Genomic DNA, 25615 nt, shown 5'->3' on the forward strand with positions numbered 1-25615 from the left:
CACATAGAGGTCCATCGCCCCTTTACCTTCTGATTCCGGGCCAGGATTCGAACATTGTTCCTCCTCGAGCGTCCTTCTTGGTCGTCCAGCTTGTCTCTGAGTGATTTGTTTTCGGCCACCATTTTCTCCATCGCTGTCTGTAGCTCTGATACATCTTCCACCAAGGATTTCGTCACCACTTCCACCTGTTTCACTCTTTCGTTTAATTTTTGCAGATCCGCTCTGATCAGGGTGACTTCTGTTGCTGTAGAGCCCACCGTTGTTTGAACCTGTGCCAGAGCGTGCATTACGTCCTCCAGTGTCGCTTTCTTCGTCCCATCACCATCCTGCGTCTTTCCAGGGGAGTGACGCGAATCCGTCTGTGGAGGGTTAGTTTTGTCGTAGGCGAATTTATCAAGTTTGGCCTGCGTTGAGGTCTGTCTAGGGCCTCTACCAGCCATGGCTGCGTCTGTGGTCGTAGCTTTCCGCGAGTCGCGGTGTCTTCGTTCCGATCTGAGCCTCCGGTCCTCTTGACGACCGTCGTCCGCCAGCGCGGGATGTGCGGCCGACCTCCGTTACTGAACCCGTAGCAGGCCACAGGTGGAGTGGGTTGATGAGGAAGTGAATGTCCACTCTTCTAACAGTCCACCATCTCTTATGTGTGGCGGCGAGGAGGTGGGGGGGGCCACAGGCGTCTGCCTATGTCCAGGCAGTGCCCCCGGCACTGCGCCAAATCCAGGCCCCCCTCTCGCGTGGCCCACCACTGGCCTCAGGGACCTTCTCGGATGCGGCGCGGGGTCCGCGTGGTCCGCTTTCTGTGTCTCAGGGGGGAATGGCCCGTGCAGTTCTTCAGGTGTCGTGTGGTGGTGCCCAATTCTCGCGCTCCCAGAGTCAGGCGTAGGGACGGATTGCCGCTACCCGGACGTGCCTTGTCCCCAAAGTGCACCCGGTCACCGTTGTGCGCCGTGAGCCCCAGCGCAGCCTTCCACCCGGGCTCCGAATCCAATGTATGGGGCGTGTGGGGCTAACCAACTTTGTACCCCACTGCCTGTAGTCACTGGATCTGGCCTCAGTCCCCCCCCGGTACTCGCGTGTGCTGTGCCTCCCCCGCCGCCCGGCGGATATTTGCCACCTCCGTTGCAGCCGTCCTTTTCCTCACCGGTTCCTTATGCGGGAGTACTCACACCAGTGTAGGATCCGCCGGCTTGGGTCAGGTCGCCGCTCCCACCGCCTCCGACGAACTTCCGTCTTTCTCCGTTGGCGACCGGTTCCGGTGCAGGGACCCCGCTGACCCCTCACTTCCGGTCGGGCCACAGTTTCAGGATAGGCCGCTGCTAGTCTCCTACCACAGGCCTCACCACGCCGGGCGCTGCCGCCGCTGAGTCCGGTGTCCGTCGGCTTCCAAAGTCGCTCCACTGGTCACCGCCCAGACCCAGACCCGGTGTGCCCCGTCGGGGAACGTTTCAGGGCGGATAAATGTGCCGGATTTATAATGGATGTCGCCTCGTCCACGGAGCTCCTACGTTACGCTGCCGCCATGTTCGGCTGCCAGCCACGCCCCCCACTACTGTATTTTTAACAAAAATCACATATTTGGACATATCACAACTGTATTTATCACAGCTTCCCTTAATCACTCATTCCATTCTCTGATTAAAATTGTCAATTGCCTTGTTCGGGTTTTTACACATGTATAATGACTTGTTACATGGGCTCCCTGTGAGAAGTTGGCCTGAGAACTGTACTAGGGGGTGCAGATGCCTTAGGGGCTACAGTGGTAGGGGCTGTACCTTTCTTGGTGCTCTCACTAAACCAGTGAGAGGCAGTTTTACAATAATTACACCAAGGTTTCTTTGGACCTTCTTTCTTCTTCTTCTTCTTGGAAGTTTGGGACCCCCCTCATTAGTAGTTTGGGGGCCTGATGAAGACTTCTGGTCTTTTGGTTTCTGATCCCCACCTTTTTGGTCTGCCTTTTTCTGATCACCACCTTGGACCTGGTTTTTCTGCTTAACCCTGGTTCTGACCCATTTGTCTGCCTTCTTTCCCAATTCTTGAGGAGAGGTCAGATCTGAGTCAATCAGGTGTTGGTGCAACAACTGGTTCTGACAATTGTTTGCTCTCTCATGATCAAATTATACAATCCTGTATAGTCCTTAACTTTACTTCCCAGCAACCAGCCTTCCAGAGCCTTAGTGGCACAATCAACAAAATCAGTCCAGTCCTGAGTCTGTCTCTTCTGGGTATCTCTGAACATCAACCTGTACTGTTCAGTGGTAAGGCCAAACCCATCAATCAGAGCACTCTTCAGGACAGTGTATTTGTTAGCATCATCATCACTAACTGTGAGGAGCTTGTCTCTTCCTTTTTCTGAAAAGGAGAGCCACAAGATTGCTGCCCACTGACTTTGGGGTACCTGCTGTACTTTGCCGGCCCTCTCCAAAGCAGTTATCCATTTGTGGATATCATCCTCAACTTTGTAGGGGGGCACAATCTTACTCAGGTGTCTATTGTCATAGGACCTGTCTTTACCTTAGGGATATTGCTGCCACCAGAGGACTCTAGTCCACTTAACTTTTGCTCTCTTGCAAGAGCAGGTTTCTCTTTGGCTAGGGCAAGTTCTTCTCTCTCAATTCTGATCTGGACTTTCTCACCCTACTCTGGTGTTCTCTCCTCTGAGGGGAAGTCATTCCCCTCTGAGAACCCCTTGAAGCATTGGAGTGGAGAGATTCCCCTGAGTGGGATCTTTCCCTCCTATACCTCTGGTTACGTCTACTGATGGGTCTGTATGGGACTTGCCCCTCTCCAGCCCCATGTAGGCTTAGGTTAGCCTGACTAAGTCTCCTAACTTGGACCTGGCTGCCCACCTCTTCTACAGAGTCTTATGCTTCCTCATTATCCTCATGATCTATGACAGTAGGATCAGTGGTATCCTCTACTGAGGGCAGGACCTCATCTGCATTACCTGTAAGACCTGAGCTAGAGGCCTTAAGAACATCATAACCTTCTAGGAGTTCTATCAGGTGCTGAAGGGTAGGGTTAGAACCTTGTTTCAACCTCCTTGTGGTACACAAGTGTCTCAGCTCTTGGAAGTTGAGTATTTCATATCTGGAGGGTGCCCTTGGAGGGTCACCTCCCACAGGCAGAGACACACTTGGCTCACCTGTGGCAGACATGATCTAGTGAGGTGTGGCGTGTGCACCTACCTACACTAAGTGTTTCCTACTAAACCTCTCTAGGAGTTGTAGTCAGGGTGTGCTAGGCCCTTTGGTCTACAACAACTAAGTTCAGTAGAACTTAAGTATTATAGGTCTTGTTATATGTACTTATGGTACCTAATGTGATCTTTCAAATGATATCTCAAAGATTACAATTGGTAAAACAGCAAGCTCAAATCCCAACCGCTGCACACCAATGTGAGAAGTTGGCCTGGTATATGATGTTCACTATTCTAGTGAGCACCTTGCACCAGTCCAAACAACCCTTATGGTGATGGTTGTAAAGTCAACCTTATAGACCAGCTATCCTAGTGGTAGCATGGACAAAGCAGTCTTAGGCTAAACTCAAGAGGGCATGTGAAGCCAGCTGTTTTACCATATGTAACCCCTTTAATACCAAGTGAAAGTACACCACACAGGTTATATATAAAAATATATATGTATTTATTACTAACACAATCCTCTGAACTCTTTATGAGGTCAGAGACATGAGCAAATAACAAGATACTCAATTATCATACAATAAGTTGCACAAAATACAGTAATGCCCTAGGGGCACTTCGAACCATATACTAAAATAGTGGTATAAGAACCACGTCATGAACAAAGGATAGGCCTAGGGCCTGGAGAATCGCTGGGGCTACACTGCACTACCAAAGGATAGGGAGCAGGAAGCCCACGGGATGCGTGTGCAGTGTCTTTACACACACCCGAGTTACCATAGAGTTAGAATGGGAACGTAAGAATTGGAAACTAGTTCTTTTAGGTCACTTCCGGATGGACTAGGAGAAAGCTACTGAAAACTAGGATAGTTAATACCCACAGGAGCACCGAAGTACTCGCGTTACCTCACCCACAGGAAGCGGGTGCATAGGTGTCAAAGTGTGTCGGGTTTTGTCGCTGAATCCAATGGAGCCTTGAAGAAAGATGCTGCAGGCGACCAGGAGGGAAGTGTCCGGTTGGATCCAAGGGCGGATCGAGGATGAAGAGTACCTGAAAGCAGAGGGAACAGAGTCTGGGTCACTAGCCAGTGACCAGGAAGGAACCAGGCGATGTCGCGAAGCAATCAGGTGATGTCGGGAAGCTTGTCTCTGCAGCCATGTGGACCAGGAGGTGTCGACGACGACCAAGAGTTGGATACGGACTGTCCCACGAAGGCTCTCGCTGTCGGCGGTGTCGGCTTCCGGATTGGAGTCAACAAGCCTTGGCAAAGGCAACACACGCAGGAATCGAAGATGGCTTCTGGATCAGACCAGCAAGGTCTGATGGGCTTCTCATTTTCAGGGAAGCAGGGGCCAGTCTGGAGCAACCAGACCAGCGGTGTAAATTCAAAGGTTCGTCGTCACAGAGGCCACTAGCCAACGGGCAAGTGACCGGACAGACGCGTCGAGCAGGAAAATGCAGAAGGGCCCCACGCGGCACTCGTGGAGTATGGAGGGCTGATCTTCGGTGCAGTTGGTGCTCGGGGCTGGGGCTTCTCAATCCCCAATGCACAACTTCGAGGGTGCCTCAGAAGTTGCACGGAAAGCAATTCGCTGGCTTTCCAAGATGGCCGGTCCCACGTCTCTCGTCGCCTCCACGGGTCTCAGCTTTGCTGTGGCTGTGGATCGGGCTGAAGGAAGTCTGGAAGTCCGGGTCTTGTCAGGCTCTGTGCTCGGGCTCCGGCAGGAGCGTCGACAAAGCAAACCGTTGATCGCTTGATGGTGCCTGCTTACACAGGGAGGTCACTCCTTGACCACAAGGGAGATTCTTCAGTCTTCTATCTTCAGGTAGAACGTCGAAGGTCCAGAGTTTCGTTTCAAGTTTCAGTCAGGATAAATCTAAAGTCTCTAGACTCCGCTCCTACCTATATACCAAATTTAGGGGCTGGATTACCTGCTAGGTCCCTTCTATGGGTGGGACCAGGGAAGGGGGTGGTTACACCCCTTTCCCTTTGTCCAGTTTCACACCAGAGCTGGGGCTGGAGTGCCCCAGCACCGGTTTGAACCGGACTATGCATGGGATACCTTGTGTGCCCCAGGCAGTGTCTCATTTCATTCAGCCCTCCTTGCCCCAATACACCATGGCCTGTCTGGGGTGGTGCTAGCACCTCCCAAAACAGGAAACCTATTGTCCAAGCCTCCCTCGCTGGAAGGACTCCCAGCAGCAGGTGGTCAGACTTGTGTCTGTGGCAGCAGCATCCATTTTGTGATGCTGAGGCTCTGGTTAACTTTAACCGGGATTAGTAGGAACAACATGTCTTCTCCCTCTAGAAGGGTGGAATGCTACCCCCGTCGCCAGAACTGGCGAGGGGGTAGTATTCCAAAGCGTATGACACCTTACACAACATGTTTTGATAAAGCCAAACCAAAGTTAGCATTCAACCGCGAGGATGATGATAATGCACTTAAGAGTATATGGTATGGCTATATCATAAACAGCTATATGGACTTGGTTCCGAAAGCTGCAGACAGGCTCAGTTCATGCTAGAGCCTCATCTCACATAAAACCAAGCACTCTGCCTTCAGGATTGTTTAGGCCTGCCATAGGAGTGACTTATAGGTGCATATGTGTCTATATATAATGGTTAGGTATAGGAATACTATACACTAAGCAAGGGGTGATTACACAACCTTGCCCCAGCTGAGTGATCAGCCAGTTGTGTCAGTTTGGAAGGCCAGCCAGGGGTGGCATAAGATATGCTGAAGCCCCTGGTAGGCCTTGGGTGCACCTATGCCCTGGGTACCTATGGTACACTGTACAGGGACTCACAAGAGTGACCCAATTCCCAATTGGTGATGTACCTAAAGTACATGGTAGGAATTTAGAGCGAGAACAGCTGGGCTGTGGGTCTGATTAGCAGGCCCACAGCCACATTAAAGTCGAAAACCAGTGAAGCAAAAAGTGGAGTGACCATAGGAAAGCAGACCCTACTCTTCTACACTCTCCCCTTCTACTGATACTACTCCAAGATGGCCATTCTATTTTTCCTCCTTTTCCAACATGCCTTCTACTCCGATCACATGCCCCCAAATCACTTGACCTGTATCACATGACCGCCACCGCGATTAACAGCCGCTTCCGCCATTCACTTTTTCACTGCGCCATGACTGCCTTGCCGGAGCCGCACAACTAGGATCTCATTGGAGCAATTTTCTCGGTTAGTGTCGGACCGCCGAAGCCGCCGGCTCCTCCGCCCTGCATCCCCTTTTCCTCTGTTGCTAATTCGACTGTTACTCTACAAGTCCATCGCCGTGACTGCTATTAGCGAAGGCTTCACTATCCTTACGTCCCTATCCGACCACTCTTCTCCCTGAAGGATCCTGATGTCCGCCCTCTCCAAACCTCAGCGGCTCCCGGCCTCTCTCTAACAGGCCGTTTATCTGGTAAGACTTGCTGCCCCTCATGCCGGTCTCACCACAGACACCCTCTGACTTGGTTTTAACTCACTTCTAATTTACATGCAGGACTCACTCATCCCTGCGCCTGCTCGCCGTCAACGCATAAATTGTGGAAATCCAGGACCCCCCTGGTAAATACTTTGCATTTCTGGCAACCTCCACCCCCACGCCCTCTATCATCGCGTTTGTTTTACACACTGCCCTACAGGTCATCACCTCTCCCACTGATCGCCACACGCTCCTTAATTTTTGCCCCTGGTCATCTCTTTAAACGGCCAACCTTCCCCGCGGCATGCTGACGCATTGATCATTTCTAATGGCAAATATGTTGCCTTCGCAGCGACTTTCGGTTTTTCACATGGCACTGCATTTCTCCTATTGATCGTCACATTCACTATAACAGGTTACATTTTTCCCTTGTCTTCCTACACGGCCAATACTCCTTTTGCTTGCACATGTAATACAGTTCTTTCAATTGTATTGTCTGCCCTCATAATGCTCTGTGCCCTTTTTATTCTCCCCCCCCCCCCCCCCATTTTCCTTCCTTTACTTGTAATTGTGCCTTAAATATACCAAGGTTAGACGAACAGAATGTCTATTGTTTGCACGCAAGCATGTATAATTCCACTGTCCTGAAGATGATCCCATGTATTTCACCCTATGGATCGAAACGTCGACACTAACTGTACCATATGTAACCAAATGTTGTGGATAACAGTGTACAATGGTACTGCTATGAAAATTAAGTCTGTCCAACTATACTGAATACAGACTGCCTCCCCCTTGCCTGAACCCCACCTCTTCCACAATTTTTTTTCGTTCGTCCATGTTCGTGAGTTGGACGCAGGTTGCATCCCACTTGTATTTGTTACTGATTCCCTTTTTACAAAGCTGATTTAATAATAAATTCTGTCCGGCTGGACAAAGAACATACTGTCTATCTAGCATATGTTGATTAGTTGTTTTCTACCTGATATTGTCTAGGGACCACTGTCTTCAGTAATAATCGATTCACCCAAGGTCCCTACCATATTGCCTTTGAGTTTCTTTTATTTTTCCTTAAAGCATGCATTTTAACTGAGTCAACCTACCACCATAAAGCAGTCCATCACCTATGACACCTAATTGTCTCCTGACTCTGCATAGACTTTGCACTGTTTGGAGATGGTTCAAAATCGAACCTAGTTGGCAATACGGTCAAAGGGTGGGCTTTGGGGACCAATTACGGAGCGTTAAAGTATTTCAAAGGTTATTGCCTAGGGACTTGACTTGGTGGCACATAAATGACCGTGCTCTCTAGAGCACCTTGAGAGGTATCTTGATTTCTGGTTCATGCTTACCCCGGGAGGGAGCGCTGGATGCTGCTTACCACATGGCTGCTGCTCCCCCTCTAGTGGTCAAGGCCAAGGTGGCACCCTTCCCACCATGCAGCAGTGGCTTGTTTGGTGGGAACACAGTCTCCCAGGAAGCGGAGTCGGTAGGCAACTGCAATACTTTCTGGTTTACTATCTGAAGTGAGTATTGTAGGTCCATCCACCTGGGTGGTGGACCAGTCTGGAGAGGAACGGTGACCTACAAAGCATTGAGGATATCAGCACCACTGTTCCTCACCTCCGCTCAGGAATCAACTGGCAGTGGCCCACGGAGGTTGTCTCTGGTTGTACCCATGTTCAACCTGTTTTAGTGACGTTCTGAAACCATGTTTATAACCTGCATTGGCAAAGCCAGAAGGCCTGGCCTTGAAAAGCTGGTGTTGTGGTTAACGTTTTTTTTTATATATATTGTAAGCATGGGTCACAAAAATAAATAGAAAAAATGAAAAAGTGCAGCCTCCTGTATTATTTTTTTTTGTAAATATATTTTATTGGTATTTGTGAAAGAACAAAAGGAGCATCACATTTCGAATCATCTCAGGTCGCGTTAGCAACAATTCACATAGCATCCATGGATACTCATGCTCCTAAACAAGGAAAAGAAAAATCCCAGAACCCTCCCCCCCCCTCCCTGCCCCCCATCCCTGTCAGTGCGCCCACAATCAATATATACAAATACAGTAACTATGGAAACTCTCTACGTATCATGAACTCCCTTTGTGCCTGATATGGTATAGGGGATGGCTTCCTAACTATGCCTGGTGTACTATCATTATCCTGTCTCCCTTCAGCAACATCCATCCCACCAGAGTGCCAACGCCTATGCTATGTCCTCCTCCTCCTCCTCACTTGAGCGATCTGCTGGACGCTGGAGCGCTGTCACCAATGCCTCCCACGCTCTAGCCGCTTCTAGAAGTTTGTCATTATCTAAGCGCCTAGCCTGCTGCAGTCGGAGTGTGCCCTCGGCTCGAGCCCAGCGCAACAGGGTCGCTTTCCATCTAGGATAACTAGGGGCCCAGGTTCAATTTCCAGTTCATGGTGAGTTCCCTTTTGGCCAAACTTAAACCTAAGTCATAAAATTTGCTTGTAATTTTCGTTCGGTGGGTATGTGGGAACCAGAGTAGCAAGCAGGTCCCCATGTCCGCCTCTATCCGCCAGCCTGTGACAGCATTTAAACAATCCACCACCGCCTTCCAATAGTCATTTAAGCCCGCGCATGACCAGAACATATGGGAGAAATCGGATCCATCAGCCCTGCATCTCGGGCAGTGCGATGTAGCGCCACCAAAGTATTGCTGGATCTTAACGGGTGTTAAATACGCCCGATGTAGAGTAAAAAACTAGACTAATTGAAAACGAGCGTTCCGAGTGCCCTTCCAGGCGCGTCGAACCAGCTGGTGCCATGTCTTCTCAGGGATGGGTTAAGTGCAGCCTCCTGTATCCTTTAAATAAAAAAGGTGAAAATTAAAAAACATTACTAGTATTTTTTTTTTTTTTTTACAAAAAGCCTTTTAGTTGTGCCATGCATCTTATTATTATTTGTATTATTATTATTATTATCATTATTATTATTATTTGTGAAGAAGACCAGAATGAATTGCATGTAAATCACAGGGAGCAAGAATGCCAATTAAACATTTTTAGAACAACAACTTTAAAGTGGAGATGGAAAATAAATCACCATCTAACTGGACACTAGACATGCAAACAAAATGAATAGCTGGTATTTAAAGTTGATTTTTTTTTTTAAAAAACCTTTACACCAGATTTGTCACTGACGGAACTACTTTTAGGTCGATGTGAACGATGTATATTTGTCTTGTGTCAAAGTGAACAAAGCCAATGGGTAAACAGGCAGAATCATTGCCCCATGCTGTATGCTGTTGTGAGAGAAGCACACTGATTGACCAATAAACAGATCAATGAATGAAGACCGTGACAAAAAGATCCTCTATGTAGTAGAAAGTTGTCTCGATGGCCAGACCTGAAAAGATAAACTTAAAATAAGGATGCTGCCCATAAATTCACTGGAACACTGACCGTGGTTTCACCCTAGATTACTTTAATCTCAATTGTCAAAGCGCTTGGAGATGTTCATGGATAGTTGGGATAGGGCATAGGTTTGAGGATGAAGATCTTACCATCCAGTAAGTTTCAATCTTGAGCAAATGAGGATAGTTTATAGTGTCATGATGGGATGTGGGTGGAGGAGATTTAAGGTGCTGCTTCTGTTTTAATGATGCTTCAAAGTAAAATATACGAATTAAACTCTATTCAGGTACTCAAAGCACTGAACATACATTTTCTCTCCTAGGTGGGAGCGGAGTTAGATAGATTTTACACACCATTTAATAAGTGCATTTAATTTAAAATGCTAATTGTGAACGCTTATAGAGTCAGCTGAAGGCGCAGAACAGGTGCAGCAGCTGAATGTATCTGATTTTCTATGCGTAATATTTAAATGATTCATTAGTGAAGTAAGACTTTCGATGTATTGCTGAAATTGAAAACATGTTTTGTTATATTTTATTAGATAACGTGATTTGGTGCAATGAGAAGGAGCCGGGCCCAGTGCAAGAGGAAGCCCCGCTTGTGACATTCAGTCCCCCGGCAGCCTCCCCTCCTCAGTCTCCGATGGAGCCGGCAAGGAGCAGCGGCTTATACAGCAATGAATACCCAGGGGACCGCCAAAAACTCCTTGGAGGGGTTCCGACTCCAGTCATCGTTGCTGAACAGATTTTGAAAAAAACAGACACTGGTAACCTCTCGCCCACCTCCCCCAACGGGGAAAGGCCCGTTGAAAGGCGCAGGGATGCAGCAACTTCGCCGCCGCCCGTCCACAGAGACTACTTCTCGTACCCCTCGCCACCCTTGAGCAAAGGCTCCCACTATCCAAATAATATTGTGATCAGCAAAGCGGGAAAGGAGTACAACAAAACCATTTCGAAGGCCAATGTCAACGTATCCCAGCGCAGAGCGCAGGTGCTGGCCAACTTGCACACCGAAGGTTTGTCGGTGGAGGAGGTGGAGGACCGGATGCGACACAGCCAAATGATTGGTCGCGAGCGGAGCGCCTCCTTCCGAGACGCGGCCTCCCAGCAAGCAAAGTACGAGGCCCTGATTAAACTGCAGCTCATCAAAGAAACACCCGTGCAAGTGGAGGAGACCCCCGCGGAGGTTGAAACGGACCATGCCACGAACACTCACAAGCCGCACTACTCGCCAACCAAACCTCTTGCCAATGGCTTGGACAATATCAACAAGGTTTTAACTAGTGAACCAAGTCCCTTCATTCCGATTGGCAAAACGGTTGCTATCCCCGCTGCAACATCTCCAACAGAAAAGAGATTTACTCGCCAAGTCCCTTCGCACAGCATTCATGATTCCAGCCAGGCACGGGTTCAAAATGAGATCAGGAGAACTTGTTCACTGCCCAGGCCGGCAGGCTTTAGGCCTCAAGGGATATCTGTGCAGTTTTCTGGTCGGGGAGCAACAGAGGAATCACGGAAGGAAGCGTTACGTCAACTGGGCCTGTTGAAAAAGAGCGCGTGATGGTAACGTGGCTGGGAGGAATGCCGCGGTCTCTCAGGTGACTCGCCTCTGGGCGCGCGAGACCAGTTGAGTAGGATTCTTCACAAGTGCCGGGCGTATCTCTACAACAAAAGACAGTTGTGCTCTTGCGCACAGGGGAGTTGTCAGACTTCAGCACGCACTGGAAAGTCATCATTAGCTACGTGACTGACAACCATATCCGAGGGAGGATAGACAGGAAATGTATGGTTTTCACTCAGAGAAGCCTTGTGTAGAGGCAGTTTCCCACAGTAGGTGCAAACTTCATCAACTCAACCTGTAAAACGACTTGCGTGGTTTATAAACTGTACTCTGACGTGGTTGGTGAAAAACCACCTTCAATAGAAGCCATATCAATGATGTAAATTGGCTTAAAGTAACTCTTTAAATAACCCAGTACTTTACAACTCAGAGAACGGGCACGGGTATCCGGAATCGATATTGCCAGATGTCTGGAACACTACTTAATGCACTGGCAAGAGAGGAAGACGTTGTATTATTGCCTTATATAAAATCTAGTTAGTAGCACGTGCTGTGATGACCTGGAGAATCCCAGGTGAAATTCCAGCATTGATAGAAGGGGAATGAGGTAAAAAGTGGTCAGATTTGTATTAACTATATTTACTTATAGTTTTGTGTATATATATGTATTCATGCCCTCTGTTTTTGTGAACTAGCCTTTCACACCCACACCATCCCCACCAAAACTCTGTTCGGTGTATCGTTTCCTCCTGGTAACACATCTGGTGACGTTATGACTCGGAGGCGCATTGCGTCTCTCAGGCATGCCCCGGAAGCACGTGACCACATTTGCTCCGATGCGTTTCTGTTGGTGACCTTCCCTGGCTCAGTCAGTCCTGTGTTGGACCAGGCCCTGGAAACACTTGGCGTACAACGTGACAGTTCAGCTGACAGCATGTGAATGTAGGCATTGTGGCACAACCTGTAGCTACATGAACAAACTCATTGTGAAGCCAAAGTTTAGACGTATTGTAAAATATTTTCAGCCCCGGGCGTGCAGTGTTTCATTAGCGATGCCTCACAAGCTTTGTAATGGTCTCCAAAGCGTGTCTGTCAGGATTGAGGATGTTCATGGCCAGAAATATCTGACTCCTCGCTTGTCCCTTCATTCTACGCCCACTACAACGAACGTATATCATTCCCCAGGGCTTCTGTCGTGAGTGTTTCGTCTCGTTTTGAGACTATTTTTTTTAATCCACATACATTGTACCATGTTTGGTATGTGTTTTCATGTTTAGGCATGCACGTCACAAAATGAATAACTGAATCCACAACGGATGTCATGATTTAAATATCTACATTCCTTATCTGATGATTCAAGTAAATGAACCTTAATGGTACATGCGTACCATAGACAACAATTTCCTGAGTGTGCAGATGAACATAGGGTGCCATAATTCTCCGGGTGTGTCCATTTAGCGCTACTTTCTTTCAAAGTGGCAGAGGAGGAAGTGGTTCCACGTGTTATGATTTGAACATCCCAAAAAAAAATTATTGATTTATTTTTGCCATTTTTGTCACAATTTTCTTCCTACTCGACACTAATTTTTGACCATTTGTTTTAATAAGGGACTTTTCCCCCAATTGAATACATAACATTTTACAAAGGATGTAACTGTTTGGGACAAGTGATATCATTTTAGTACTGTAATGACAGGAATCGTGCTTTAATTAAAAGAAACATTGATTGAAGTTTCCTCCAGAGTTCAAAGAAAACTACTATTGACGAGGTTTTAGTTAAGTTTTCAAATGGTAATTTCTAACACCAGTCACTGGTGTTGAAGCAGCATTCAAGGGAGAGTATTGCTTGTTTATTTATACCATAATGAAGTAGTTTATCGGGCGATGAAGCAGTTTGTTAAATGAAGAAAATGATCCTGACTTATCTACGTTTTATTTACTAGAATGTGTATTTGTTTTCTCCTTCTGTCCATAATATATCTATTTATTTTACTGAACGTTTTATGGGTCAAAATCTTAATTGCAACTAAAATGTTAACCTCAAAAGCCATATCATATGTAATCTGTGAAGCCAAGATGATAGCTGCTAATAAAGAACCCCTTACTAAAAAAACATGTTTGTGATATGTTGTGCTTAATAAAAGTTACAGTAGGTCACAGCTCAGTTGTGGAGGGGCTGAGTGCTCTGGGTCACGCAGTAGGTATTCTAGTACCAGGCTTGGATTCAAGATGTTTTGATCAAGTTTGATGACGACGACGAGGGGGTGCTTACTGGAGAGAAGCTTCAGTGTATTCCAGTATACATTTGAGGGGTTCAGGCGGGAAAGGGCTCCTGATGAAAACACAACCTAATGTGCACCCCCTGTCCTCACTCACTCTCTTCCCATATATAGTGCTAAGGCTCTCCTTTGCGTTACATACAAATGTAACATGTTACATACAACTGGAGCCAAGGAAAGTATTTTGAACACAATTCAATGTGCATACATTTGAAAAAGCATTTACATAGATTTGCTAAAGCAGGCTTTTTAATGCATACATAAGGTCCTCCAGCTGTGGTATCCAATTATGATGGTGCCCTTGCTTTAGATTCTCGGTTGAACCAGAAAGATAGATGTTGAAAAATGGACGCAGGAAAATATTAGGAGGCAGCAAGGCCGGGGAACGGGGCAAAATGACAATGGGCAGTGGGAGAAGAGGGATCCGGAAAGAACCGTGTTGCTTAAAAAACCTACAGCAAACGAAAAGTCACGGAGAGTGAAGAAAGCTACCGGAGTGAAGAGAATATAGCCTCGAGGAATGCTGAAACAAAAGAGGAATAGATGGCTGATGCAAAAAGACCCATGGAAAACGTGAGACCACAGAATCAGTAAAGTTTGGTGGGTAATAGAAGGGATGAGTGAGTAAAAGGAGGTGAGATTGCTCTTGTTTGGAGTGGGAGGAGAGCCTAGGGAAGGTGGGGACATTTTTGCAGTAAAGGTATGCCGTCATGCAAACTAGTAAATGGATTGGCTTGGAAAAACTAGTAAAGCGAGTTAGATGTGCAGAACTAGGGCTTCAAGGGGCAGTAACAGATCTAGGATAACACATTTGAAGAGCAGATAGGTGGCAGCCAGAGAAAAAAGTAGGAGTATAGATATCATCTAAAAGGCTGTATGGTGAAAGTTTGAAGATAAGAGGGATGGGGTGTGTATCGTTCCTATGTTCTGGAATCAGTAGATTTCCTTGAATTCACTTTAATGAGCTAAATGTGTAGCATCTCCCCAAAGCCTTAATTTTCGAGCTGATGTTGGAACAGGATGGTTATACACTCTATAACCCGAGGGCAAACTTTGAGTTCGTATTCTGTCTGTAAAAAAGAAAATTTGTCAGGATATGTTCGCCTCATCTTGACCAACCCTTTTAACACTTTCAGCTTCACCTGTTGAAGAGAAAAGGTTATCCGACTATATCTGTATTCCTCCAAGATCAACCACCCTAACAAATCCTCTCTCCTCCCTTGCCTGTAGAAAAGAAGGAAAGGTTGCAGTATATGTATATCTCATTCCATGCCCAACCCTGCTAGACTGAAGGTCTTGTATTAGGACAAATTATTTGTTTATTAAGGAAGAAACTTTCCTAGAGGAAGTGAAGATATATTCAAGGGCAAACAGGTATTCAAACTCTATTTTGGAGTCTTGGACCATATTTGTGTGGGCACATTCCACATTAATATTGGCTCCAGAGTACTGTGCTGCCAGAATATTGTGGCCAAAATGCAGAGGATCAAAATATCGACTAGGCAAGTATAGGCTTACTTAACCTAATTCTACACATATGTGAGTACGTCCTTTTCTTTCTTTCTTGTCTTCTTTCTTTCTAGTCTTCTTTTTTCTCATCTTTTCTTCTTTCTCCTTCACTTTTCTTCGTTCTTTTCCTCTTTCTCTTTTCTTCTTTTCCCCTTTTCTTTTTCTCTTCTTTCTCCTTTTCATTTTCCTTTCCATCCTTCTTTCTCGTTTTCCTTTTTGGCCGTCAATCTTCTCCTTCCTTTCTCATTTTTCTTCTCCTCTTCTCATTTTCTTCTCCTTCTCTTCTCATTATTCTTCTCCTTCCTCCTTTACTTATTTATTTCTCCTCTCTCCTTTATTTATTTCACCCCCTTCTTTCTCCCTTCCTTTCTTCTTTCATTCGTTCCCCCACCTTTTTTCTTTATTTCTTTTTCTCTCTTCTTTCCTTTTCCCTTTCTATGTCCTGTCTTTCACCCTCTCCTTCTTTTTTATCCTTTCTTCCTCTTCCTTTCTTTGCCCTTTCTTTTTTTGTCATTTCTTCATTTGTTGGTAGCACCATACTAGGTTTAGGAATTGTGGTGCGTTCAAAGGTGATTTTTAACCTGTGAAAAATGCTGATCCTCTGCCGTGAGAAACACTTTCTTGTTGCTTACTTCAAAGCAGAATGAGGCAGCATAGCACTTGGGACAGAGGTGCTACAGAGCATGACTGGTGAGATGTGTACAGGTTGCCCAGTGCCCTCCTGAAGACCTCACTGTTGCTAAGCACAGGCCGTATAAATGCTGCACTAAGATACTACAGCACTTACCTGGTCTCTCTCTCAATCACACACGTTCACAGATGGAGCCAGTCATAGAGACCAGCGAGGAGGGAAGTTAGGAGTATCCTAACCAGCAGCAGCAAATTCAAGAAATGAGACCAGCCGCCAGGGGCACCTCGAATGTGTCAGCTGACATGGAAAGGTTGAACCGGAGCGTATATGCCAAACCAGCAATGATTTGTGACCCGCAGTGGGGGAAACAACCCTGCTGTGTCCCACAGACCCAGTGAACAATATTGCCAGAGACCAAAATGCCAGCGACGCAGAGTAAGTAGGTCCAGATCCTGGGCTGGTGAGTGGCAAGCCACGACCAAGAACACAAGCTCAACACCAAGGACTACAGATCGTAACCCTGAGGAAAAGAAGAGGGTAGGAGAACCACATGCGCAAGAGTCACACACTTGGGACTTCGGGAGACAGTGAGCCCACGAGCAGTGCCAGTAGCTCTGTATTTTGGCCCAACCGTAAATGAACAGCTTGTACGAACTACCAAGCTATGATTACTCTTGATTATTGTGCTCTGAGTGGTGGTGAGAGGACTGGAGGGTCAAGCAGTGCCGCGACCTCTACCCATCAAGCTTACCGGTCCTGGGATTGTGCCAACCTAAATGAGAGCGGTAGCACACCCTTGAATGCCACACCCAAATAAGAAACAGCCAGAGGGAAGAAGTACTGCCTAATGACACAGCGGCAAAAGCTGCACAAACATTAAAAAAATGAGCTAAAAATGTGCATAGTGGGCTCAATCGAAACCGAGACATTTCAAAATTACAAGTGGAAATGTAGTCTATAAACGAATGCCTCAGATCATTGACCACCCAGAGGAAATGTAGAACCAGACCTGACCCTCTAAACAACTGTGGCCCATCTTAAAACGCAAACCAAGTCACTTATGGGTAAGTTTAGATATCTGGATAATAAATTCAGAAGGGGCAACATCAGAGTCAGGGACCTTAAAAAGAGAACAGAGGGCTCTGACATCTACAGTTGCATTGGGAAGTTCTTTGTGGTCCTCCTCAAGAAGAAAACTCATGCACCGTGGGCAATGTAAGGGCACACAGAGTGGGCAGGCAGATCAGAGAGCAAAACACTAGGCCCAATCACTTAGTTGTGAAATGGCACAGTCATATTTGAAGGAGTGGATTATGATGGACAGCAAGAACATGAACATTTTTGAGTAACAAGGTACCCTAGTTTCCTCCTTTCCTGATTCCTCTGTGACAACATTTCAGGTTAGATGAGAGTTTAGGACATGGACTCAACTACTCCTGCACACCGTTCACATTGTAGGGCAGAGAAGCCATGATTACAATTGTGGAGGGGAATCAGTCATTCATGAATATGTGGGAGCCAAATCCCAATAATCATCTGAATTCCAATATTTGGATACAAATAGATAAAATAGTACCTAACCAATTCTGGTTCAGGGTGTCAATTATATCTAGTGGTTGGATACTACACTCCTCACCAGAATAACACAATTTAGCACAGTGAAACAAATAAATATTGGAATAGTAAAGAATTGAAACCTATGTGAAAAATAGAGCAAAAAGTGGATTTTTAATACAGGAATAGTTAAATGTGGAACAGAGAAAATAAGCATGAAATTCCATAAAGGCTCAACATACAGAATCACAAAATGAATGAAAAGTCATAAAATTCATTATTTCCTTGGTTAATAGAATCCATGTAAGAATCATTCTTATGAAGAGTATAGACTCCTTCCATAAAAAGTCTTAGTCAAATGGACATAGGAAAATACTGTCTCCAGTTATAGCAGCTCTATTGACAGCTGTAACAACCAACAGAACGCCAAAAGAACACCAGTTTTTGTAGAAAGGAGCATATCCATTTCTGTCAGTAATTTTTCTTGTAATAATCTCTGAATAGCTCGTTATTTATTAACTTTTTCATCCAAAAAATCACAAGGGAGTCTTGCAATCACGATTTGTGTCAGCGGACTCATTCCAATCTTCCATTTAGTCTAGCCGGGTGAAGTACACTAAAAGGTCCTATTTAGCTTCATGTTCCATAGGTCTTCGTTCTGTCTACCGCCACACCCCGTCCGTCAAGGCCTCCTCTCCGCTGTTCACCTCGTGTCAATATGGTCAATTCTCAAAAGAAAACAGCTTAATTGAGCTACGACTAAACTCCAACTAAACTTGAACAGCTAAAGTCCAAGATCTTTTATGCACAAATGACACTTTCTAAAAATAGATTCTGCAAATTCAGCATAGTATGATCATGGTTAGTGTTACATTGACAAATCAGAAACTTCACGTAAATTCCAAAAGCATTAACACTAACCCACTTCTTAAGGTAAGATAAATCTTCCATCATTTCCCTCAGCATCCACCCTCCGGAGATAATCAAGACAAGCTGAAACATCCCTCTTACAATGGCTCATAGAATCTGCACTTCCACATCAACACTTCCTGCAGAAGTCCTTGAAAATGATGCTTTGGGAAGATGGTAGAAGCTTCATTCACAGTACAGGCTTTCTAACAACTCTGTATATCACTATCACCCTTACGTCATTCACTTGGTGTTCAGCGGAGACAAAGGAAGAGATGGCTTTGCAGCGGGTCACTGATTGGGAGGGGGGAATAAGCTGGAGCAAGTTAAACAGAACATAAAAAACTAAATCTATATTAGAAATAATGGCAGCTTACATTAATAACTATTTATCTCATTATCTACCCTTCTAAATGACTTAGGTAACTTATTTCAGGTGCAGCATCATTAGTTCTCGAGTTACAACTCGATGCATTATATAAAAAAAAAACAATTATGAGATACTTTTCACATGAAATGTGCACATTTTCATAGTTTTGAAAACACTGACGCATGCTAAAAAGAGCCCAATCAGTCTAATGACTCAATAGTAACCTCTGATGTAGAACGCAGTAACCATGCACGTCCTTGGAAAATGGCAGTGAAAGGCCAATGTGGCAGAAGAACATCTAGAAGGTGAGGTGAAAACTGAGGTGTAGCTATCCCACAATCCAAGTTGGCAGACCTTCAGGCAAAATTGGTTGACATTATGTTGCCGAGTAAAATGGCTTGGCTTACTAAGATTCTGATCCACTCCCAGGGAAATGGGTGACTTGGTATTACAAGACATGTTTATATACTCTAATGCTGCACATCTCCAGGTGGTGGCAGGATGGGGGTAGTAAGGCAATCCTACAAAAGGCAGCTGTTGATAGATTAGGGTGTGGTGGGCTGATACCCATTAGACCTTCGGTGTTTAGAAATATAGTCGGCTTAGTGCTTTTTTGGCCCTCCGCTTAAATCTGACCTGGAGGTGTGGGATGGATTAGTGACTATGGGTAAAAACTGTTCCATTTCCATCACCGAACATGCAACTTCATTATACCCCCCACTTGTCACCAGCAACATCAGGGAATTCTTTGTGAAAAGGAGAACTGCAGGACGATTTCATTAGTGTATCTTTTAAACCATTTAACAAATGCAACAAAGAGTTTGGAATCACAGAATTAGATAGACTGCAACATGCACAACTCTGCAACTGCAGTCCTCATCCGGTCAAAAAAGAAGACGTAAGTAGGCAGTTGAGCACATTTGAAATGTACACTTGGAAAATACAATGGCCCTTCAGACCTGAAATCCAACATTAATAAAATCTTCCATTATGCCAAGCTGTCTGCACGTGGTCATATGAGCTCGGACAGATGGGTGTATCCCTAACCGGGCAATCACAGGTGAAGGAGTGGAATGAAGTATGGGACTCAATTGCTTGCACATTCAGGGAGTCTACCTATAAAGGTATGTACCATAGGTATGTGACCCAAAAGTGCTTACACAGAATCTAAATGGAAACTGAGGTGACTCAGGGTATGGCTGCTTTGTCCATCTACTGTGGGAATGTGTACATACACAAACATTTTGGAAGGAGGTCTAGGAGTATATTAAAGAGGTTTTGAGAGTTTCCGATACCAGAGGTGTCATGTCTGACTCTGCTGGGCATTAGACCACATCAACTGCAGGGCATGTGATATTTCTCCAGATGCTTTGTGCCGCAAAAATGTTGATTGTGATATTAATATTGGTGAATGCGATGTCAATGCACACCATGATATATGCATGCACAACAGCGGCAATAACAATAAATGCAGTGTGCTTGTACGCTATGACAACTGTACTCACAATAATGAGAATGTCAGTAAATATGCGCTCAATGACAGGCATGTTATATGTACATGCATTCACAAACTCATATTGTTGCTGTCTAATTCACCCAAGATGACCTCCCCATTAACCCAGAGTCCGAGCTACGTGATCAGACAGGCCCTGCGACCCAAACTCGGGCCTCCCGATTGATATGTCACAGATTGGGTTACACTCAGCCCGAAGACAAATGCACAATCGTGGAAAACCCTGATCGATCCCACAGACACCACAAACCGGTCTGAGAAAATTGGCCCCAATAAAACATATTTGGCCAAAGGCACATGTTCACAAAATACCACAAAATTAGATACCACATATAGTTAGGAACACTTAGCCTATCAGGACACAGCATGCACACCACACATAGTGATCACGAGTTACCCATGCCAGACATCTGGATGCATACACACTAGTGCTTTCCGAGGTCACGAGCCATTATGTCCTCCTTATGAAATGTTTGTATTCACGATTTATGACTAGGCCCAGACCCATATGCTCTCTAAGAATGTGAAATCCTTTTATTGTACCCCACAAACTTTATATATAATCGACCAAATCTTCTGTACATTAAGACTGTCTGTAGACACGAAGGGAAGAAATGGTGGTGTTCCAGCAGATTAGAGGGTGGTATGGTGATTGTTTTTGATTAGGCTGTTTTCACTTTATTTCTTTTCTAGTTAGTTATGTCACTTTTCTCCTTTTTCTAATGCGGCACAAGCCACTGGGTGTAGGTGAAGGCCATCATTTGTTAAAACTCATATTTGACCATGGGGGTGTGGCCAAGCGCCGAAGATGGCAGAAATGTCTTGCTAATGCTCTGCAGTGAATCCCCTGTTTATCCTGTGCATCCTCTGAAATTGGCGGTTTTCACTGCCTTAGCCTGCATCTACAGTGCCTGTGAGATTCGGCAGCAGCTAATGAGGGCCTCGGCCTCCTGAGCCCTGACGGCCATTTGTGACAGTCCCAGGCGCTGCTGCCTGTAACTCTGCTGGAGCCTGGTTCCAGCAGGGCGCGCGAGGTGGACGTGCGTCTCCGGCTGCATTCAAACCTCACGACGGCCCCTGCGGAGAACTCGAGACTACCATGCTCTGCTGCCCCCTGAGTCTGCGGCTCCCGTCTACAGGGACGTGGACACCAGCATTTGAGCCTACTCCGGCTGGCACCTGCCACGCAGGCCTGAGCTGCGGTGAAGGGTGCTGTTCCCGCCGGCGGCCCGGTGACGGTTGGCGGGGCCTTGGCAGAGCAGGTAGACCTATAACCTGCGATTGCGGTGCCTGCTCGGCGTCGGGGGGGGGTCGTTAGGGCCTAGGGCCCCCCGTCTAGACACGGAGCGAGGGTCGCCACGTAGCTGCTGGGTGAGCTCTGGGGCTCGTGCTGCGGTGTGGAATGGTGGGTGGCGACGAGGGTCGGCAGGGCCTACGGCCCCCACCGTGGTCCGGCGCTGTGGTCCCTGAGTGATTGTGGAGGCGGGCCGCCAATTGCAGCTGTTGTTACTGCCCTGTGGTGGGACTCCGCGCACACTGTGACATGGCTGCTGTGCTGGGCCTATGGGCGGATGCTGCGGTGTCTGGGCTGGTGTGGGGGTGGCACAGGGGCCGGTCAGGCCTAGAGCCCCTCACCTGAAACCGTTGGGGGATCAGGAGGTGCCTTGAACCTGCGCTGCTCCATCCTTTGGGACCCCCGGCTCATCTGCTGCAGCCTCCCTTCGGGGCCTAGATCTGCGGAGCAGTATTGCGCGCTGGATGTTGAACTGGCCTGTGAGACGGCTCCGGATCCATGCGGGAGGGGGGGTTTCCTTCCCACCCTCCCTTTCTTGACCTAGGGCTGGAGCTCCTCTTGGTCCAATATAGTGGGGTCCCTACCCATTGTAGTCTTTGCCTGCCCGCTCTTGTGGACGGGTCTGCCCCTGCAGAGGGCCCGTACAGTGTTGCTGCAGCTGATCAGGCGGTGGGGGCCACGGGGTTCGGTCGGGCCAGGGCCCTCCCTTGTCCGTGGTGGTGTTATGCAGGCGCGGCTTGGTGTGGGACGGGGCCACCATCATGGTGAAGATCCTACGTTAGCAAGGGGCCTCACCTCATAACCTGCGTGGGAAAAGGGGGGTCCCCCTCCTTCTAGCCCATTGATAGGGGTATCGCCCGGAGACGAGGGCTCATCGCGGGGCTCTGCCTGTGTGGTTCCTGGAGGTGGCCAGCCCAGACTGCTCCAGTGATACCTTATGACCCCAGAGCCCACACATCTGCGCTATATGCCTATGTAGACAGGCAGTCTTCCCCTCTTTGCCTCTACTGCAGCAGCTTGTCTGGAGAGGTGAGCCACGGCTCCTAAAGAAGTAGTGTGACATCTAGAGGGGCCCTGTGTTGGCTGGGGACACTGTGATCTGTCTCTCTGACTGGAATAATATCACCCTGCAGATGACGTAGCACTAGACCACATTGCAGCCATTGACTCTATAGAAGCGCTGCCAGGTGGGAATACAGAGGCCGCTGGGGCTTGACGTCCTTACCTCACTCCCTATGCGGAGTGCCCAGCAGATTGTTATGAGCCGCCTACGAAATAATGCCAACAGGGATGCTCCCCCCGGGGCCAGACTGGGGCACTGCTTCCTACTCAAGGATAGGCATTGGAAATGAATCAGCCTGACATTGCCACCAAACACAACACAGTCCTAGCGGCGGTGGAGCGGATCGGCAACGCGCTGGACTTGACCCGCACTTCTCTGGAGGGCCAAATGGACACCAACACTTCCAACTTTACGCTCCTCCGTGCTGACCAGCACAAACTCTCCGACAGGGTCAGCAAAACGGAGACCGCCCTGGCGGACCTCCAGCCCCGCTCTCGGAGCTGCACATCTGCGCTACAAGATCTGCTCGACCGTGTGTGCCGCCTGGAGGAGAAGGTGGACGACACTGCAGGGCGATCGCGCCGTTATAATGTTCACGTCGTTGGTCTGCCAGAGGGGGTGGAGGGTCAGGAGCCGGTGGCCTTCACGGAGGCCTGGATAAGAAGCCTGATGCCCTCCGGATCGCTGTCCCCACAATTCATAGTGGAGAGGGCCCACAGGGTACCTGCCCTGGGGGCCAGCCCTCGCCCCTTCCTGTTCCGCGTAATGAACCTCAGGGACAGGGATGTTATCCTTCGGGAGCTTGGCAAGCACTCCAGCCCTAAGATACAGAATGTCGCAGTTTCCCTGTTCCCGATTACACGGCCCTGGTTCAGCGGAGACGAGCCACCTTCAGTGCAGTGAAGAAGCAGCTTCAGGACGTAGACCTCTGCTCTTCCCTGCTTGTCTGCGAGTCATCCAAGACGATAAAACCCGGTATTTTGACCCCCTCCCCCCCCACAGAGCCTAGGACTGGCTCGAAGAACAGGGGCTGGCAGTGGCACCCAAATCGATGGAGGAATCCCGGTCACATGAACACTCCCACCGAGGCAGACCCGAGAACAGGAACAAAGGCGCGAGGCCAGCCGTGACCGCCCCGAACCCTGCCCAGATCAGACTAGAGTGTCAGGGGGCCCTGCAGAGGGTGGTGGCCCTCCAGTCCACCAGATCTCCTTCCCCGGCCGGATCTGCTGGCTCCTTGTCGAAATTCGGAGGCTCTAGCTCCATGCCCAAATGATCCATGGACACACCTTTTCCCTGCTTCCGGACATTACCCCTCAGACAGCAGATGGCATTATTTAAGCCTGGTCTTCACTAGGGCATTATGTAATGCTAAGTCGTCTCACTGCTTCCTTCCTTTTTGATACCCTGCCTCCTGTTAATTCAGGGTAACTAAGGGGGATTGCTCTTATACTAACTCTTCTGCTTCTCACTTCCTAGCTCTGCTCTCCTCTCTGCATCTCTTCCTTGTTCTATATTACTGGTACTTCCCCCCGTAAGTTGTATAACCACGCTCGTTCCGTTGCCATGAAATGGCTTACTTGTTTGGGTGGTTCCTCACGTTGGGTGGTTGCTCCTCTACAGTTTCAAGGTTTTTTATGGACTTGTATCATTAAGATTTCCTTTCCCCCGCAAGTGTCGCTGCGCCCACAGGCCTGCTGCCTTTACACATCGCCATCCCTACAGACCTGCTGCCTCTACGTCATTCCCATCCAATGGGGTCCACCACACGGGGGGTTCCACAGCACACAGAGCTCACTTGCCCCGATGACAGATCTTAACGTCATAACATGGAATGTCAGGGGCATCCAAACACCCTCTAAGCACCTATTTGTAGCGTCACAGGACGAGTGTTGCACTTTTGCAGGAGACGCACCTGACAGCCGTTGAGGCTACACGATTACGTCGACGTTGGTGTGGCCAGGTATACAGCACCAACTATTCGCCCATGGCTAGTGGAGTGATGATATGGATTAAAGCAGGGGTTCCTTGGGAGGAGAAGGAAGTCCTGACAGACCCGATGGGGCGCTACGTCCTGGTGACTGGCAGACTGAACGGCCAACCGATTTTACTAGGCTCCTTATATGCCCCCAATGTTGCGCAGGGGACCTTTCTGAGTGATCTCTCAAAGATACTGCTCCGGTGAAAGGATGTCCCGTGGCTCCTGGGAGGTGATTTTAAAGCAGTGCTCGAAGTCTCCCTTGACCACTCCTTTCCCCCTCTCACTAGTGCTACAGCTTCCTCCAATGCTCACCTTTTAAAAACCTGGTTGGATAACTGGGCTCTTTCGGACATCTGGCGGGAACGTCATCCTCACTCCAGTATACTCATTTATTATTATTATTATTATTAGGTTTTGTAGAGCGCGTAGTCACCCGTAAGTATCCCAGCGCTAAGATCCGAACAACCTGAGGGGGAAAGAGAGGAAACAGGAGATTAGGGAAACAGGTGAGTTTTCAGTCGCTTCCTGAATCGGAGGTAATCTGGTTCTGTCCTAAGATCCCGAGGGAGGGAATTCCAGAGGCGGGCGGCGTTGACAGAGAAACGCCGTCCACCCGTGCGCACCCTCTTCACTCTGGGAACCGTGATGAGGTATTCATGGTCAGATCGGAGGGATCTTAAGGCTTTATAAGGCCTGATGATTTTTTTTAAGATGGAGGGGCCTTTGTCCTGAAGGAGTTTGTGTGACAAACAGAGAGCTTTGAACTTCACTCGCTCTCTCACTGGGAGCCAGTGGAGATGTTTCAGGGCTGGTTTGGCTGAAGATCTAGCCGGGGTGTTTGTAAGGATCCGAGCCGCGGCGTTCTGGATTTTTTGCAGTTTGTTTAGGGTTGCTTCAGGGGCTCCCAAATAGATGGTATTGCTGTAATCTAGCCTTGATAAGATGAGGCCTTGGATTTCCAGTTTCTGGGAGACAGGAGGGAGTAGGGGCAGAATCTTCCTGATAGATTTCAG

General features: G+C 47.7%; 1 protein-coding gene across 3 annotated transcripts in view; it reads left to right on the forward strand.

Annotated features, from left to right (window-relative positions):
* PROSER2 (proline and serine rich 2) overlaps positions 1 to 13631 on the forward strand; it is a 235289-nt gene extending 221658 nt beyond the window's left edge. For all 3 annotated transcript variants that reach the window (XM_078674153.1, XM_078674154.1, XM_078674155.1), the window contains one exon: positions 10481 to 13631. In XM_078674153.1, the coding sequence (XP_078530279.1) occupies positions 10481 to 11499 (1019 nt within the window). In that variant the 3' untranslated portion in view covers positions 11500 to 13631. The remainder of the gene's footprint in view (positions 1 to 10480) is intronic.
* The last annotated feature ends 11984 nt before the right edge of the window (positions 13632 to 25615 follow it).

This window comes from Lissotriton helveticus, chromosome 1_1, assembly GCF_964261635.1.
Source record: "Lissotriton helveticus chromosome 1_1, aLisHel1.1, whole genome shotgun sequence".
Taxonomy (NCBI): Eukaryota; Metazoa; Chordata; class Amphibia; order Caudata; family Salamandridae; genus Lissotriton; species Lissotriton helveticus.